At 31.6% G+C, this 19,240-nt stretch overlaps 1 protein-coding gene across 1 annotated transcript; it reads left to right on the top strand.

Annotated features, from left to right (window-relative positions):
• The first annotated feature begins 4,582 nt into the window (after positions 1–4,582).
• Positions 4,583–7,101, top strand: LOC144573395 (BTB/POZ domain and ankyrin repeat-containing protein NPR5-like). Its single transcript, XM_078323176.1, has 2 exons — positions 4,583–5,309; positions 6,013–7,101. Exons 1-2 carry the CDS (start codon positions 4,821–4,823, stop codon positions 7,015–7,017), a joined length of 1,494 nt encoding a protein of 497 aa, XP_078179302.1. The 5' UTR covers positions 4,583–4,820; the 3' UTR covers positions 7,018–7,101.
• The last annotated feature ends 12,139 nt before the right edge of the window (positions 7,102–19,240 follow it).

The following is a 19,240-nucleotide window of genomic DNA, read 5'->3' as shown; positions in this document are numbered from 1 at the left end:
AATTAATCAAGGAGAAAAAGGAAAGGGTGCTATATGAACGAGAAAAATGTGAATTTAATTTGGAATATCAATATCCAAAATGGTTCATATCATTGACTAATAATTATATATATATATATATATATATAGGAGGGATCGGATGACACCGTTTTTTGGTGACATCGGATAACATCGTGCATTTTTAAAGTTTTCAAAGTCCAAACAGTCGATCCAAATGGTTCAACTTGATGGATATTTTAAAATGTGCTTGTAGATCAAATTTTACATTTTTTGGAATTTTTTTACTATTTATTAAGTATTTAACAAAATCGCTATATTCAGACCGTTGAATTTTTGTACCCATCTTAATAAATAGTAAAAAAATTCAGAAAAACATAAAATTTGATCTACAAGCACATTTTAAAATATCCATCAAGTTGAACCATTTTGGATATTGATATTCCAATATACACATTTTAGGTAGCTAAGAGGCCTCCCGTGCTACGGCTCAATATTCGACTTTTCGAAATTCTAACGGTCGATCCGAACCGTTCACCTTGTTCTCCATATTAATATGTGTTTGGAGACCAAATTTTATATTTTTTGGAATTTTTTTACTATTATTTTAGATTTATTGAATATCGCTGTTTTTTATGGTCCAGATTTGTCTGAAAAACAGTGATTTTCAATAAATCTAAAAAAATAGTAAAAACTTTCCAAAAAATGTAAAATTTGGTCTCCAAGCACATATTAATATGGAGAACAAGGTGAACGGTTCGGATCGACCGTTAGGATTTCAAAAAGTCGAATATTGAGCCGTAGCACAGGAGGCCTCTTAGCTACCCATAGCACCGTAGCCAAGTCCTATATATATATATATATATATAGCCTGATAATTGTACTCCAAACAAATTAAATCTCCGAGCGTGTCCCCCCAAGTAGTTTAACAGAAAAAACTTTCAATGTTATATAACTTCAATTTCCAGCGCTAATATCGAAACATTTAAAGCTCTGTTTATAACATTTTACAATGCTACTCGTAAACATTTAAACCTCTGTCTGCAAGCATTAAAATTCTAAATCTGTATAGTTTTAACTCCTAACTACTTTTGTTTTCAAGCCAAAAACGGAAAGATTCCTTTCACCCATTTTTTTTTTAATTTTTTCTCTGATCATTCTCATCCATTTTCTCGATGATCCGTGATGAATTTTGCGAATCTAAAAATATGAATGTTTTTTATCCGATTTTCTCTTTCAAATGAGATCCATGAATAATAATTTTCGAGTTATATTTGTGTCGTAATTTTTTTTACCACTTTAAATCTTTGTGACTTTCAGATTTTTTTTTAATTTTGATTCAAAATAATTTAAACCTCTGTTTACAAGCATATAAATCTCATTAATTAATAACATTTTAAATCTCTAGAATAAAATATATAAACCTCATGTACAAAGAATTAAAACCTCAACAAAAATATTTCAAAGCATATAAATCACAACAATAACACTACATTTACAAAACATATAAACCTCATGTACAAAGCCTTGAAAATTTTAATGGTTGTAGACTGAGATTTAAAAACTGAAAAATTTAAAGTGTTCATGAGTTTTACTTTAAAAAAAAAACAAATGACTTTAAAATTACTCAAAAATATTTCTCCATGGATCTTATTTGAAAGATAAAATCGAATATAAAATTTCGTATTTTTATATTCGTAAAATTCATCACGGATCATTGTAAATTATAATGATCAGAGAAAAAATAAAAAAGAGTGGGTGAAAATAATCTTTCCTTTTTTGGTTTGAAGACAAAAGTAGTTTGGAGTTAAAACTATGCAAATTTAGAATTTTAATGCTTTCAGATAGATGTTTACATGCTTAAGAGTAGCATTGTAAAATGTTATAATTAAACATAATTTTAAATGTTTTGATATTAGCGCTGAAAATGCAAGTTAGACAACATTGAAATTTTTTTTTGTTAAATTACTTGGGGGGACGCGCTCGAATATGATGGCTCGGGGAATCGGGGTACCAGAACATTTAATTTCTCTCTCTCTATATATATATATATATATAATCATATTTTTCACGCGGATCGCGTATAACACATCTTGATTAAGAGAGAGAGTTATATCACTTTCCAAAATTAATAATGATATGACCATCTGTACTTTTTAATGTTTCTCCTTGGTGCAGAGCAGCAAATCTTAATTAATAAATGCCGACACATTTAACTTAGATATTTATAGAAAATAATATGTTGGTTAACATTATATGAGTGGCATGTTCTAATTAATTGAGTCGGTTCATTAACCTCTGATTGTTCATAGGATCTAATGCAATCCTCCAAATTATATATACCCAATAATATATCTTAATTAACTTTTTAAGTGATAGTATTTGGAGAGTTCAAATGCCTTCATTTTTTGTTCCTCTATTTTTAAGAACTTTAATTAATAACACAAAATTTAGAACTTAACAGTCAAAATAAAACTATCAGATATGATCTATATCATTTTATCTATACACGTGTAAATAACTATGACATGTCAATTTTTTTTTGGTTGTCATCAAGAGCTTGTAAAAATGTACTGTTGTGGACAATTTCTCGACGTTGAATTTTCAACTTTTTAATTCACATAAAAACAAAATCAAAACAAGATAACTTTTTGTGAGCACAGAGAGAAAATAACATAGATCATATCTAACTGTTTTATTTTGATGTTTAGATTTAAATTTTGAGTTATTAACGTTTTAAAAATAGAAACATGGTAGAGGCACAAAATATGAAGACATTTGAACCCTCTTCTTTATAAGAACTTCCATAAAAATGTATATGTGAGTTTTAGACACGTCAACTTAATTTATTTAAAAAAAATTTGTGTGCCAGTTTTTTTTATGCCTCAACGAGCTAATTAAGAAAAGACTTTTTTTTTTCCATATATTCTAGCAAATTAATGCTGGATTTGAACTTGTAATCTTCCACACAGATATTAATTGTCTTAATTTAACTAATTGTCTGAAACATCTAATTAAACAAGCCATGTATATTAAATTAGTGAGATTATTTCGACACGTCCTTATCTGTAACAACAAATATTTCTAATGTTAAAATATTTAAGATCTACTGACCGAAATGTTTATATCATACGTATATATAGTAGGTATAAATATTTTTGTAACAGAGACTATATGCAAAATAAAATTTTGTGGAATTAAGTTCAAATTATGTTGTATACACTCTATTATAAATGTGTTTTTACAATATAGTATATATACATAAAAATATAAGCAATTTTGTCATATAGGATAGACATTCTTTAAAGAAAATACAAAAATTTCTATAGTGCAGATTTATATATATAGGAGTACTTGTTATCATTTCTTATTAGTGTAATTATGTAGTGACTAATTAAGTGTTAGAAAAATATATAAACACCAAAAGTTCCATATTTCATCTGCTTCAATATATCTTCCAGATCGAATAATCACTTACCAGTTATTAACCGGTTAATAATTTTTTTATTTTGTGCCTGTTGGATTTGCCCCTTAAAAATCATACCATAACTTGACTTTGGTTCCAAGAGGAATATATGCCATATATGGTACTTAGCAAGACTACATGGAATTAATTCTATAGCCCCATACTTCAGCTACAATTATTGGCAAAGATGCTGTTACGCAATATTCCAATAAATATATTAAGAACTAAGTAACTAGCTATCATTACTAGCACTTAGTATTAATCATGTTCAATCATCCTTGAGTGAGTTAGTTATGATGAAATCATAGTTGAGAAACATGATAAGGAATCAATTCAACAACTGTTAGATAAAAGTTTTGCGTATCTGGAGACTTCTTTTATCTCCAGCTTTCCATATGGAATATAAAAATATGAAAAATACAAAAGTCACCCGCAATTTCTAAAAATTACATCGCTAACTAATTAATGATAGACTTAATTGATGGTTTCAAGAATCTCAGTTTAATTAATCACATCAATTGGAAAATTATCTACAGAGCTAACTAATTAATGATAATCAATGTGCATCTATTCATCACTCAAATCAAATTAATTATAATTTAAGTATGTTTTTTTTTCTCCATTTCACCCTGAAAAAATGGACACAACAAATACCATAAAATGGAGATAAGCATAATGCTGGAATTACTAGAGTTATAGTTTGTAGGTTACAGTATGTAGCATTCAGTAAATAATTCACAAAAAGTGAGGTAAAGCATCCTATATAATATAATAGCGGTCTACTTGAATTAGTTGAATAGACCCCAGAGCACTACTTTATGCCATTATTTACATAGATCATAACTGATTACCAAAAACTGTGATCTATTAATTGCAGTGATTTTGTACTAATCTTGGAAGGTGGAGAGCTATTATCACCAAATCATTTTTGGAAGGGTGTCACACTTCCAACTTTGACTTGCTATCTCATTTTTTATCTGCACCCCTAAAAAGCCAAACAAAACCCCCCTCCGGCCCTCCCAAAAAAAATTCCCTTTTAAACCCCTAAAACTTCCATTTTCTCAAATAGAAACCATTTAAATAAATACCCAGCCGTATCCCCACAGGCCACAGCCACCCAAATTGCCCTCCTCTCTCATTCATTTCCTCCCTCTTCTTCCCTTTCTTTTTCAAACAAAAAATCTCACCCCACCTACAGGAGGGAATAACACTGAACCCCTCCCCTCTCTCTCCTAAGGTGCAACAACATAAAAAACAAGCCATGTCAAGAATTAATCCATTCTTGAATTACCACAAAATATAGGAAGAAATTAAACCAAAGCTTGGTAGAACAATTCAACAATTGAAAGATCAATCGATGGATGACTCACTGAAGAGCCTATCACTCGACTACCTAAACCTGTTGATTAACGGGCAAGCGTTCAGCGATGTCACGTTTAGTGTTGAAGGACGGCTGGTGCACGCGCATCGCTGCATCCTCGCCGCACGCAGCCTCTTCTTCCGTAAGTTCTTCTGTGGCTCCGACCCACCTTCTCCCGGAAGCGGCCTTATACTTCATGACCCCCGCTCCCCATCGGGATCCTCTGCGTCCTCACCACGTAGCACAGGGGCAGCTCCTGGGGCTGTAATTCCTGTCAATTCTGTCAGCTATGAGGTGTTTTTGCTGCTTCTACAGTTCCTCTACAGTGGCCAGGTGTCCCTTGTGCCGCAAAAGCATGAGCCTCGGCCGAATTGCGGTGAACGCGGGTGTTGGCACACACACTGCACGGCCGCGGTTGATCTTGCGCTCGATACACTTGCAGCTGCGCGGTCTTTCGGTGTCGAGCAGCTTGTGCTTCTTACTCAGGTGATCCGATGAGAGAAAGAGGGAGAAATTTATTGGTTTTATTTAGGGTTTTTGTAGGGACAATTTTGAAGAGAGCATCTTCTTCTTCTTGTTTTTTTTTTTGTCTGGATTTATTTTTTTGTTTTTCTGGAAGGGAGAGAGATGTACTGTTGGTCTTGTTATCTGTTTGTTATCTTCTTCCAAAGCTTCTTAAACAGAAACTTGCTACAGTGCATTTAGTAATTTGTTAGTGCATTATATAATTGATTCAAAAAATTTGCACCTTCCCCACCACATCACATCTTTCTTTCTTGCTTTCTCCTTTCTTTCTTCCAGTTCCAGAGCGTGTGTTTTGTAATTTCAAAACTAGGGTTCCTCCCCCTTTTCCAACGAAAGGAAAGATCCATGTCTATTTCACGCAGCATTCCCAATTCCTTGAACAAGGCGCCTGTACACAGATCAAAATTCGTTGGTTGGAAACTCCAGTCTCCTCTCTTATCAGTGTCTCTTATCTGTCAGTCTATCTATCCATATATATATTTGTTTATTTATTTATTAGACCTTCTATATTTTATGCCATGAGTAACCACAAAATTCCCTTCCCCCAACTACATCTTTCTTTATTCTTCGTCAGATAATTACAGACACTGTTCATTTAATTCATGTAATAACTTAATCGACAAATTAATTTCTGACATTTGCTGCCGTTTTTTAATCTACACAGAAACAGCTGGCGAGCATGGTAGAGAAAGCTTCAATAGAAGATGTCATGAAGGTCTTACTGGCATCTAGAAAGCAAGATCTACACCAGCTATGGACTACATGCTCACACCTAGTTGCAAAATCCGGCTTGCCGCCTGAAGTTCTTGCGAAACATCTACCATTAGATGTTGTCGCAAAAATTGAGGAGCTCCGGTTAAAATCCTCCCTCTCTCGCCACCGCCCGTCTCCTTTCCTCCAGCACACGCACCATCAGCACCACCCGCATCACCTTGACACCGCAGGGCCCTCCGCAGCGGATCTCGAGGAGCAGAACAAGATCCGTCGCATGCGCCGCGCTCTCGATTCGTCTGATGTCGAGCTTGTGAAGCTAATGGTCATGGGAGAAGGCCTCAACCTAGATGAAGCCTTGGCACTCCATTACGCAGTAGAAAACTGTAGCCGAGAAGTAGTCAAGGCGTTGCTTGAACTTGGTGCAGCAGATGTTAACTATGCAGCGGGTCCAGCCGGTAAGACCCCTTTGCACATTGCAGCAGAGATGGTTTGCCCTGACATGGTTGCTGTGCTCCTAGACCACCATGCCGACCCGAATGTGCGGACCATTGATGGTGTTACGCCATTAGATGTCCTCCGGGGACTCACATCAGATTTTCTTTTCAAAGGTGCTGTGCCTGGTCTGGCCCACATTGAGCCCAACAAGCTTCGACTTTGTCTCGAGCTGGTTCAGTCAGCTGCCATGGTGTTATCACGTGAGGAGGCGAATAATAACAGTGGAGGTGGGCCGCCTGGTAACCCTAATGCAGCAATGTACTCGAGTATGAATCCGGAGCCGAGCGGATTTCATGTGACCAATTCAAACAATAATATGGTGAATCTAAGCTTAGATTCTAGGATGGTGTACCTCAATCTTGGAATGGATGGGCAATTCGGGAAGATAAATGAAGGAGATGAAGACAGTAGCAGTAGTAGGCCGACGCCTTTGTATCCGCCGGCTCACGGCTTCCCTTGACTGCTATAATACATCTGCAGCCTGTATCTTGTAAGCTAGAAATTTTAAAAAAGGAAAACTTCCTTATTTTGTTTCATCTCTTCATATAATATTCCATTTATAATTTTATATCACGTTGGATCTTTTCTCTGTTTATCTACTTAGTACCTTGGTATAGTGGCTTAATGAGAGAGGGTTTGCGCTAGTGATAATTTATTGGGAGCTTTTGTTCAGGTTTGTCATGGAATTAGGAGGAAAATTGAGATCAAGTGGGACATGTGAGGGGGTGCATGTAGACAAGGGATAGATATATATTTATTTGCATAATTTTTGTTTTATCTTATACCTCTTTCTATTTTATTTTATTTTTACAAAAAGTATCAATTAATTATGGGGTATAATTAATATTGGCTTATTGGTGCAAAAGCATGTGGGATATTTGAAGGGGAGACAGGGAGAATCTAAGTTGGGGTTTGAATGATAGAAGCGATGCAGGTCAATCTTTTCAAATCTCTCTCCAGTTCTCTCTTTTGTTTGTCTTAATGTCATCTTGCTCACACCTTAATTAGAAAGAAAAAAAGATTTACTTTACTTTTTCTGTGTCCTCCCCTTTTGTTTGTTTTAATGGCACCAAGTTCTCAACTTGCAAGAGAATATTGTGTTTATCCTCTTTTGTGAGTGTTGTCACTTGGTTTTATATATATATCTCTAAAATGCTACCCTAATTGTTTTGTTTGATGAGTACCAAGTTTGTTCAGAAGCTTCAGTTGATTAATTATTGGTAGTTTGCATCATTGTTTTATTTTGTTTATTTAATTAGCTGAATTGTGCTGAGTGAGTGTAACTAATTTTGTGATAGCCCTCTTTCCTCCAATTTTACCTACTTTCAATTAATTAACCTCCTCTTTGTTTTATCAATTTGTGTTGGTTGTTCATTGTTTTTTTTGTTTTTGTTTTTTTTTTTAAGTTTGAAGCCTCTTCTTTCTTTCCCTATATTGCATATGAGTCAAATTACCTCGTAGATACCAACTAATAGTTAATAGTTACAAATTGGGAACAAGTACCATATGGCCTTTATGCTATTTTTCTTTCACTTTCCCTAATTAGCAAGTGACTTCTCTAATATTCTTTCTTTTTATTTTTGGTGTGCATCATGCTATATATGCTACCTTTCTTTGTCTTCTCCTCATCACTGATCTCTAGTCTCTCTCTGAGACTGACATAGACTATTAGCTTTCTACTAACAATGGTAGTTGTGTAGAGGTACCCCCAAAAGGGGTGTATACTTTAGCAATTGGGTGCCTTTTCTTTGGGCTTCACTGTAGAGGGTTTTGTTTGGTGTAAATAATGGCATTTCTCCAACCTCTTCTGTAGTGCATGAGTGTTTCTTTTGTGTACTCTCTCTTTTCCTTTCTTTTATCCTTTTACAAAGTCTTTGCATGGAGCATTACCACATAAAATATTAATTTAATAACCTTCCTCTGTATATATGTTTCTCTTTTTCTTTAATGGATTGTCTCCCTCTCTCTCTCTCTCTCTCTGCACTTTTTTTCTTTTTGAGAAAAAAATCCACATGGAAACACTATTTTTTTGCATAGACCTCCTATATAATATTATAGTCCATGCCTTTATTTATTGGCTATAGACAAATAAGTCTCTTGTCTTGCATGAATGCAACAATGAGTGTGACTAGACGAGCCTCCCTCTTGCTATCTTTTTTTAATTCACTATGGATTCCTGTCTATGACCTACTTTTGTTTCCACTCTCTTCTCAATATATAATTTATCTTTTATTATTATATTTTCATGTTAAAACTATACCTATATAGAAGGGGATCAACATTCAACACAGATGCACATTCATTCTCTTATTAGTTGGAACGTAGAACCTTTCTGGACACTGTTTATATATCTCCTTGTCTCCAATAGTTGCATATATCTAGTTTTACTTTTGTTCTTTATATTATATGTATTACCAGCATTGAACATGACAACATATATGGAAACATCTTCTGATCTCTAGCTGCAGTTTTTTGTTTTTCAACTCCATTTAGCTGTTTATAAATAGGATAAAGAGTCAAGCTAGGGAAGTGAACAACTGATTGCTACAGTGTTGTGTGTGCGCCAATTAGATTTCTGTCTATGAATTTATGATGCCAAGTTTATGTTTGGAAAATAAATGAAATTCTTGTTTGGAATTTAGTAATAGTTGTTGTTGTCCGGCTTTTTGGAGAAAACGTAATCTGTAATCACCAGATCAGATCATGCGAATAAAGAAGAAACCCATTTATATCTAATTACGGCAGTCCCAGTATATGATTTGGTTTTCACTATTGGTACATGATTAGAATAGAACTGTTTAGCTAGAAAGTTAGCAGTTCATATATGCTTGTTACTATGTTTATATTCACATTGCTAGCTAGATATTTCTTATAGGAAATTTGCAAACACTAAACAGTATCAAGTGTTACTACTCTCATTTGTTCTCTACTTCTAGAAGAGGATCTTAATTAAGCAACTATTAATATCAAGTGCAATATGATTTATTTGTACAAAGAATTAACTTTCTATATCTGAATGGAATATTGTCCCTATATTTTGTTATGTCAATTTTATGGTATTGCACCTTTAAACAAATTAATGCAGCTCTAGCAAAAAAAATAGATTTAAGTGTACTTGAAATTAATAGATTATTTCTTTGTTACACAACCTTGATCTGCTGGCATATATACACTTGTGAAACCATTAATTTTTTTTCTTTTCTATTTTCTGAGTAGACCTTCTACTAGTCAAAATGTGGGAATCTTAATTAGATATGAAAGTATATATCAATTTACTATATATAGTATATTCAAGTGCCGTAGCAACTGGAGGTAATACATGAATGGCGCCCTTGCATTTTCAGCTGTTCAAATGCTTGAATTGAGTGAATTCAATATATCAAGAGACTGATCAAAGGGAGCAATATCGGTCTTTTGGAGGATGAAAAATTAGCAAAAAAAAAGGGAATTGATATAATTGTATGATTGATACATGAAACAATGCTAAAACCTTGCAGTATACTATTTAAAGAGAATGTACATTTTAGTCTGCTTTGGAAGAAGACATTTTAAAGCACAAGTAACAGTTAAAACCTTGAACATAAAAAATAATTAATTATAATAGGTAGCTTGGTGAACTACATTCACAGAACTAGTGGTTTTGTTATATAATTAAACCTCTTGGCTTTGTTATATAAACCTGAGAACGAGAAACTAATGCTTGAACAGTTTGGCAGAAGAACTATTTTGTTGCAAGAAGCAACATAGGTATAGCGCAGTGTCAGTATGAGACAAAATTCAATTGGGAAAATAATATATTCAAGTCATTATATTGTACAAAATGTGGATGATAAAAGGGAAAAAAAATGAATAATTAAGTTTTTCATTAATCTCTTTGACCTATTATTTTTCCTAGGATTATGTTAATCTTCAATACGCCAAATTAAACATTTTATTTGGAATTCATACTGCTTGCTCCAAAGAATATATCATGATTGATCAGTTAATTTGCTCAGGACTACTGATAATTTTCGCCAAAGAAAATGAATAACAAAATACATTTCTTAGAAATTTCCGTGAGATCATTTAGGTTTCTCAAGGATATATATGGTATTTTAGTATCCCAACCAAGCACCAAAATTAGTTACAAATATATTCGATGAAAATAACACTGGTCAACATTTTAGTGCAAACAATGATATGGAATTTTGTAACTTCTTCTCTGGTATACTTTGCATTGGGTTCTTTATGTATTATTGATATTGGTTTATTTGATCTGTTAATTAAGTACTGGCATTATATATACTGTATTTAATTAAGCTGTCTAGCTACCAGAACTGTGTAAGTGGTTGAGGAAGATATCTGTCAGTTAGCATTATAGTGACAAATGAATTATTCGGATTTGATTTGGCGGGGTCAAAAATTTGTGATTCGAAAAAATTCGGATATTATTTGGGAATGATTCGGTTCCACTAGAAAGCAAAAAAATTAAAAAACCAAAAAAAAAAATTGATGAATTATTCGCCATTTAGTTTGAAAACAATATAAAAACATTTTATTTGCGAATTATTCGCAAATAAAATGTGAATTATATCACTATGTTTAACATTAGCTGTGTTCTCTCTGTCAAACTTGTACACAAAAGTGCCAATTAAACAATATCACAAATTTCATTAAATATTTGTGTTTTAAATGACATTGCTAAGCAAGTTCCACAAACATATATATCCAGAAGAATCAAGACGAAATTAAGGAATTAAAACAACTTTCTATAATGTGTGGTAGCTTAAACCATGCATCTATCCTTCACACTTTAGTGACATCATTTTGCTTATTAATTGAAATGACCAATTACATATAGCGTTAACAGTTCAAGTGTACTATATATGGCGCTTAAGAACATGGCAGATCATGAGTTTGTTACCCATTAAATGAGTGCATCAACCTATATTTCAGAGGTACCGACAATAACCGACTGTTACTTTAAAGGATTGTTTATTTGTGTTTCTTTTTTTATCAAGGAAGTCTGTTTGAAAATCTATTTGATTTGCATTATATTTTCCCCTACCTAATTCTAGTATATATATATACAGAGAGAGATGGGCTATGGTGCATTGCAATGCATGGAGGGGTTTGTGCATTGGACCATAAATTTAAAATTCAAAATTTAAATGACCGATCCAAACCGTTCATCTTGTTCTTCATATTAATATGTGCTTGGAGACCAAATTTTACATTTTTCTGAATTTTTTTACTATTTATTAAGTATTTTACAAAATTATTGATCCAACGGTGGCTTAACAAAACAGTAAAATCAGCAGCCACCTTCTGCTCAACAATTTTTTTTTTTTTCTTTTCTTCCAGAAAACCCAGAACTCAACTCTTTCTTTTCGTTTACCTTCTCAATTTCACTCCACCTTCTGCTCCATCTCAATCTCAGTTTCTTCCTTGTTGATTATTGCATAATTTTAAATAGTTCAAGCTTAAGTTGATTACTTTCTATATTGGAAAAATTATTCTTGCTCTCATATGATTGTTAACACTAAATGTATCGGAAAACAACTAAATGACATAGCCCTGATATTGTCCTGACATTGGGAAAGCAACTAAATGTTGTTATGAGCATTGGTACCAGTAGGTACCATTCTCCTATTTGTAATTGCATTAAAAAAGCAACTTCCAGAAAAAGAGAAAAAAATTGGGCTGCAATTATGGAAAACCAATTTAGTATCAAATGACCCAGATTGTGCAGAGATACTCGTCAAACACTTAATTTAAACATTAGAGAAATAAAATTTAACAAGACATCTAATTCACATCTACACAAATTTATTGATCATATTTCTCAATAAGAGAGAAGTCTAACCCCCAGCTACAAGTAGCTTGCAATAAACTTTCATATTATTTTTCAAATTTTTTTTTATGTTACCCTATAAGAATTATCAACGCTCAAGAAAAGAAATTACATTCTCAACAAAATTTCTATATGTTTACACACTCAAGAGTTGAGTACTAGATTTCATTGAAGAAAACGAAAAAAAAAACAAAGGCAAGTAGAAATAAAATGTGAAGGTGCTGGAAAGGAAAAAAGCAAGCGAGAGAGAAGGGTTGGTCCATGGAACTATTTCGTGTCTCCAAAAAAATGCACCTAAGTTATCACATAAGATGAGTTGGACTGCCACGTCAGATTCTCTTAACATTTGAATGAAAAAAGTGATGGAGTGATCTAATTGGAACAAATACAAAGTTCAATGGCTAGTAAGAAACAAATTAAAGTTGACTGACCAATTCATGATAAATAGCAAAGTTTAGTGACCTCGGCCGAAATTTACCCTATTGTTTGTTTAAAAGAGAGCCATATATGCATATTTATAACATGATGAGAGTTTAAATACCTCTATTTTTTTATCTTCATCATGTCTTTACTTTTTTAAATTTTCTAATCTAAAAATTTCAAAATTTATACATCACAATAAATAGAAACTGTTAGTTGCGTTCAATATTATTTTCTCACATATAAAATTATCACTTGTTGATTTTGATGTTATATTAATCAATAAGTTGAAAAATCAATATTTAGAATTTAGCCAAATCGGAGTATTGTTACAAGCTCTTAATACTAAACAAAATAAAATCAATTTTTTTTTTATATTTTGTGTATGTATAGATAAAATAATATACATCATATTGAAAGGTTTCATTTGAATAATAAAGTTTTAAAATTTAAATTATTATAATCTAAAAAAAATGTAATAAAAGTACGAAAGATGATGTTATTTGAACCCACCTCCTGTAACATATAACATCTCCAGATTACTGTTAACCACAGGCTTAGGTATGGAATGTGTAAGGCCTATAAATTTTTTTTTATTCACCTTCTTTGAATAGAGCCCATTGTATTATGGATTGTTGCTTATCTTCTTGAATAGTTGAACTTAGCCTGACCACTGTTCACTGATGTCACAGCTATTTCTCAAATGGGCTTACAAGGCATGTTAAAATTTCATTAGGACTAAAAAAGCCCAAAATATTTTGTGGGTTAATTTCAAAAGCCCTGAATTTCTCTGGAAAGCCGTTTTAAAAAGTGTTTCATTGAATAATTACACACTAAACTTTATTGTACAGAGCAGGCCAGATTCTGTATAAAATCTTAGGCCTTTAAAAATAAGTAACTTTAATAAAAATTGGAAGTCAAGTAATCTAGCTATTTAATATTAACAGTAAATTTTTCTTAAAACTTGAAATATACAACATCTATTTTTTGTCATTAGATCAAATTCTGACTTTTAAAAAAAGGGATAATTTTGTATATACCCTTCCAAAACTCTTTGGTTTCTTATTTACCTTTAAACTGTTCGATTTATCTTATTTAACCTCCAACTCTCACAAACCTTTTTTATTTGTCTTTTGAGTTGTTAGAATTAAAATAAGACAATGAACAACTTGTAATTCCAACTATACTCCTCTGTCTCTAATCATATTCCTTTTCAAATTTAATAATTCAGTCCCACACTCTCTACTCTAATGGCCCTCATTCAATTCTCTTTCAACTTCTTTCTCTTCCCTGCTTTTTAATTTTCGAACTGAATGCTTTTATTTTTTTCTCGTCCCTGCTTTCTAATATTTTTTTTTGAGAGATACGCTTTCTAATTTTTGAATTGAATGCTTATTCTTTGTCCCTTCCCTGCTTGTATTCTCAAAAGCGGGCTCAGTCTCCTTGATCGGGTAAAATTTGATTGAAATTTCAATTTCCGATAAAACTCAAACACCTTCTCATCTATTGTTTTCTCTAATTAAATAAAAATTATTTCGTGCATTTTCAAATCACTTTCATTTCTGGGAATGTTATTCTGTTTAGCAGTTAGTTAGTAAACCAAATAATATAAAAATTGAATATTTAATGAACCAGTAGTTTGACAAATTAATGGTTTGACTACTTCCAAAAGAAATATTTAAGAAAAATTTCCAGCACTCTCTGGTTTCTCATTCGATTAGTAGTCATTCATGCAAAGGAAAAGAAAGAAATTTAAATCTGAAACAAAGGAAACCAAAAGATTACCAGAAGTATCGAAAGCCAACAGGGAAAAAAAACAAAAAAGTAAAACCAGTAAAAGAAAATTAGTAAAAAAAAGGAAGCAGAAAAATCAATAGCTGCAATTAAACTTTTTGAGGGGTATTTTTGTCTTTTATTATTATATTCAGAGAATTTATTATGGTTAACTTCAAAAGTAATGTGTAATGGATAATAAGAAATAAAAGAAGTTAAAGAACATATTAAATATAATAAAGAGTTGAGGAAGAAATTGAAGAACTCTTCAAGGTATATGAAAAATAAACCCTTTAAAAAATATATATATTTTTTCTTCTAAAAAAGATGTTTTTGTACGCGTGTCAGGTTTGAACCCATCTCATTCATCTACAAGTTGAACACAGAAAATATCTGGTGTCAGTAATTCCTTTATTCTTTGACTTCATTTATTTTGTTGGTTCAATAGTGGTAATATTAATAGAACTCTTCTACCTGTCGTATAGTATAACCACTTCAATTTATAATATACACACACAATGGCTTAGTCATGATTTGAGTCAGGGGTGAGCAGAAATCAGATTTGGATATTTTTTTCTTAACGGGTTCGGATTTGAATCGCTTCGATAATTCTCTTTCTGCCTCCGCCTGCCTACCAAATTGTATCTTTGCCTATCGAATCGGTTGTAATTTTTAATAAATTACTAATTGATATCAAAACTACTAAAATAATTACTTGTAATTTCTAAAACAATTGGTATTAATTGAGCGAAGGGAAATCGCTACTCCGAATTGAACCAATATTTAAAAATACATTTCTTTCCTAATTAGATTAAACGACTCACAAACTATCTCTGAATTTTGAACTGACAATCGCTACTCCAAATTAAATCTAGAAGTAGATAAAGTCAAATTCAGCAGTAAGCAAGACATATTAAAAAGTCTAGTTAAAAGAAAAGAAAAAAATTTCAAGGTAAGCAGCTGGCTCCCCTAGAACATTGTGGCTCCCCTAGAACATTGTGGCTCCCCTAGAACATTGTGGCTCCGTCACTGTATACACACCTTTAATACGAGCAATAATTTTTCTGATATGATATGGGGGTTGCGGTTGGTCGGAAAGGATTGCTGAAATTGAAAACCAAAAGGATAAATCCAAGTCAAGATATAGAAAGCATATTCGAAGTTGAGGTCTGATGTGAGGTTGACATTCAACCAATTTATATTATTATAATTAGCATTACGAAAAAAAAAAGAGAGGAAAATGCCTAAAATTAAAATTCTCATAAATCAAATTATTTAGATGGATGTGGTTCTACCTGACTATTTTTGTATCACTTCATCAATTTCAATTCAAAATACGAACTAATATTTGATTTAGCGGTAATTTTTTTTTCAGAGTATAATTTCGAAATTTGGATAAAAAAAATCTCATATGGATATTAAGCAGTAAATTTAAACCATTCAACATAATCTCCATATAAAAATGTATTTAAAACTAAATTGTATATTTTTACTATTTTTTCATATAAGTAAAACATCATTACTTTTGAATGGTTTAGACTTTTTTTTGTAAAATCTTAGCAGCTGCTGCTAAGTGTGAATGGTTTAAAAATTTTAGATGAAGTAATTTTCTATATATTTAAAAAGATGATAAAACATAAAACATAAAATTTAATTTGTAAGTACAGTTTTATACAAAAATAACGTTGAATGATTCAGATTGAATCTGGTGGTACCGGCTACCGCTTAAAAAAAGAAAAATACTATTTTGCAAATTGGGTCTGCTGTTCCGCAAGAACTATTAAGCCGCCAGCGAAGCTCCGTCATTGCCCATTTGCCCCTATCTCTCTGTAGTCTCTAGTCTTCAATCTTTTTCATTACTCAGCATCCAATATTGACAACTCAACACTTCAACAGGGACAAGCCACAAGCGACACAACAAATCCGCATTTTTTTTATAACAAAACTTTTTGAGACATGTGGTTTAGGTTTCCTGTGAAAAGTAGTATGTTGACGGTCATGTAACATATCAATATCATGATTTGTCCTACTATTGGATTTATGTTCTAAATAACACGTTTTAATGGTATTACAATGTTTTTTGACCTTAAACACTAAACTATGAAATAAAATGTGTGTTATTTCAGTTACAACTACTAAAGCGTATAGCGTGTATCACAAATAACGCACACTATGCTACATAGGTTTTTATTTCAAAACTCAAAACTCAAATAAAAATTTCTTTTAATAACCATTTTGTTTTAAATCAAGATTTTTTTTTTCTAGATGGACAAATATAGATAGTTTATGATATGATGTTTAAGTTATTTTGAACAGAAAAAAAATATATTTAGTTTATGATATGATACTTAACTTATTTTGAATTAAAAACATAATTAATATATAATATTACTAGAGATATTTGATATTCGAATAGAAATTTGAATTCCTAACTGATTTGATATAAATATTATAATTTTTTAATTAATTTGATGTTAATTATTGCTCTATGAAAACTTTAAATAATATTGATAATTAGTAGAATTATAAACATGTAACTTCTCATAACTATCAATATAACACTTGTAAATATCATAAAGCTGGAATGAAGAGTTATAAATAAATGTCAACATTTTCATTAAGACCGGTGGGACTCAATTCATATTATTTGATAATTATCCGTTACTAGTGGGTAATACGTCAATTTTATAATTAAAGATAAAGTACGTGTAAAACAAACACTTAGCGATAACGAGTAAAGATAATTTCAAGTGATTATAAATTCAACATTTTTTGTCCAATTCATATCTCTTTTTTTTTTAATTACGAAAAGCACATGCTTGATTTAAATTACGATAAATAAAAAAAATGTTAAAAAAACTCACAAATTGATACTTTATTTAAAAAAATAAAAAAATATTGTATAATTGAATTGAGAGTTTGACTATATCTTCTCTAGACATTCTTATGAGAGTCGTATACGATTCTTTGCGTAGAAGTCCATGTATGGATAGGAAATTCTTTCCTTGTCAAATATTCTTTTCTAATCCGTGTAAAAAATGATATTCGTTTTTTCATTCAAAGTATGCATCAATGCATGCTTTCATGTCAATGTAAATGCACCATAGAACTAGACCTAATAGTATTATTCATTTTTCAAGCATCTAGAATTCTACCAAAATTCCATAGATATTCGGCGCTAACACGTTAACGAATTAACACTATGACACATTATGTTGCCAAAAATTAAAACTATAGCACAACCAAAATTCTATGTTAGTATTTATTAAATTTCGATAGGCCAAAAATATATATATATTGGGCAAGAGGAATATTTCACGGTTACAAGTCGCCAAAACTCCTTTTGGAATTAGTATTTCAAATTATAAATTACAACATCAATTTTTTCATGGATATTATATTCTTTATAAGCAATATATCAACGAAGAATTTTACAATTTCTTAATTTCTTTATAAGCAATCCACAACAAATTTCAAGAGCAAAATTTGCTTGAGCTGATCATAATTCTTTGCAGTATATCAACGAAGAACTTTGCCCTCCATCTCAAGCAAAATAGAGGTTTACATATTTTTCAAGAGCAAAATTAAGCAACTTTAGTTTAGTATCAAAAGGTAATATTTTATGTATAGAACATCATCAAAGATTTAAAATTCAGATGAATTTTTTTCTTGTAAATTTTTTTTTTTTAACTTAAGATGCTGTAAAGTTGTGTGAAGAACTCGAACTCTCGACTTTTGAATAACCAGTCTTCGGATTTTTTTTTCTAGCCAATTGCTCTACCATTTCATTTCTATTTCTTGTTTTTGTAAATTAAAAATCTCAATAAAAAATTTCTTCGTATATATTAAATAATTTTGAATCTCTTGATTCAAATCATTTCTCAAAAGGAAAAAAAAAAATCGAGCTAATTCTTGGTGTTTCTGAAATGAGGGGTCTGATTGGGATCTATATCTGTTACTTTTCTTAGTAGAAAAGCAGCCGGCTGCTATTCTTTACTCTCTATATCTCTCTTCAAAGAAGAGTAGAGAGAAAGAGAATCACGTGAAAGAGAGAGGAAGAGGAGAGAGATAGAGAGAATAGCTGAAGAAGAGCCGCGGACATGGATTCGTCTGATTGCCCATGAGATTAAATAACGGTTCGTTGAATGTTCGGTCTTAATTTCTAGCAGCCTGATTTTCAAACTTAAAATGATGACTAATGTATTAATTCCCTCCAATTAAATTCGTTTAAAAGTAACAATTTGAACGGAACCTTCTATAAGAATTGACACATCATAATAATGTCGATAGATCGTAGATCAATATACTCTGTTCCACTCTGTATTGGATAAAGTAAAAAAAAAATATTAAAAAAAAGAAGCAACAAGGGAACTTTTGAGTCAGATTGTTAATCGAATGAATCTCAAAAGTCTTAATCATGTTCCCTTTTTTATTTGGTAGTAACTTTTCTTCTGTCAAGGAAGCATCAGATTCTTCATACTTGGTGTAATAAAAAAAGGGGTGTTCGCATCAAATCCTTTTTAGAAATCAAAAGGAAGATATGCCAAGTGTGAGATATTAATTAGTTCAACAAACTTTCCTTAACATACACGGCATGATTGATACTGTGGCGGTTGATTTGTAAATCATTCATTAGTCCTTGACAAATTGCAATCAT

This window comes from Carex rostrata, chromosome 21 (assembly GCF_964058835.1).
Source record: "Carex rostrata chromosome 21, lpCarRost1.2, whole genome shotgun sequence".
Classification (NCBI taxonomy): Eukaryota; Viridiplantae; Streptophyta; class Magnoliopsida; order Poales; family Cyperaceae; genus Carex; species Carex rostrata.
This window is presented reverse-complemented; position numbering and strand designations above follow the sequence as displayed.

Excerpts from the sequence above, each read along its gene's own strand:
- LOC144573395 (XM_078323176.1), top strand. The coding sequence starts at position 4,821 with ATGGATGACTCACTGAAGAGCCTATCACTCGACTACCTAAACCTGTTG. Across the intron at positions 5,310-6,012 it reads AGCTTGTGCTTCTTACTCAG|AAACAGCTGGCGAGCATGGT; the intron begins GTGATCCGATGA and ends TAATCTACACAG.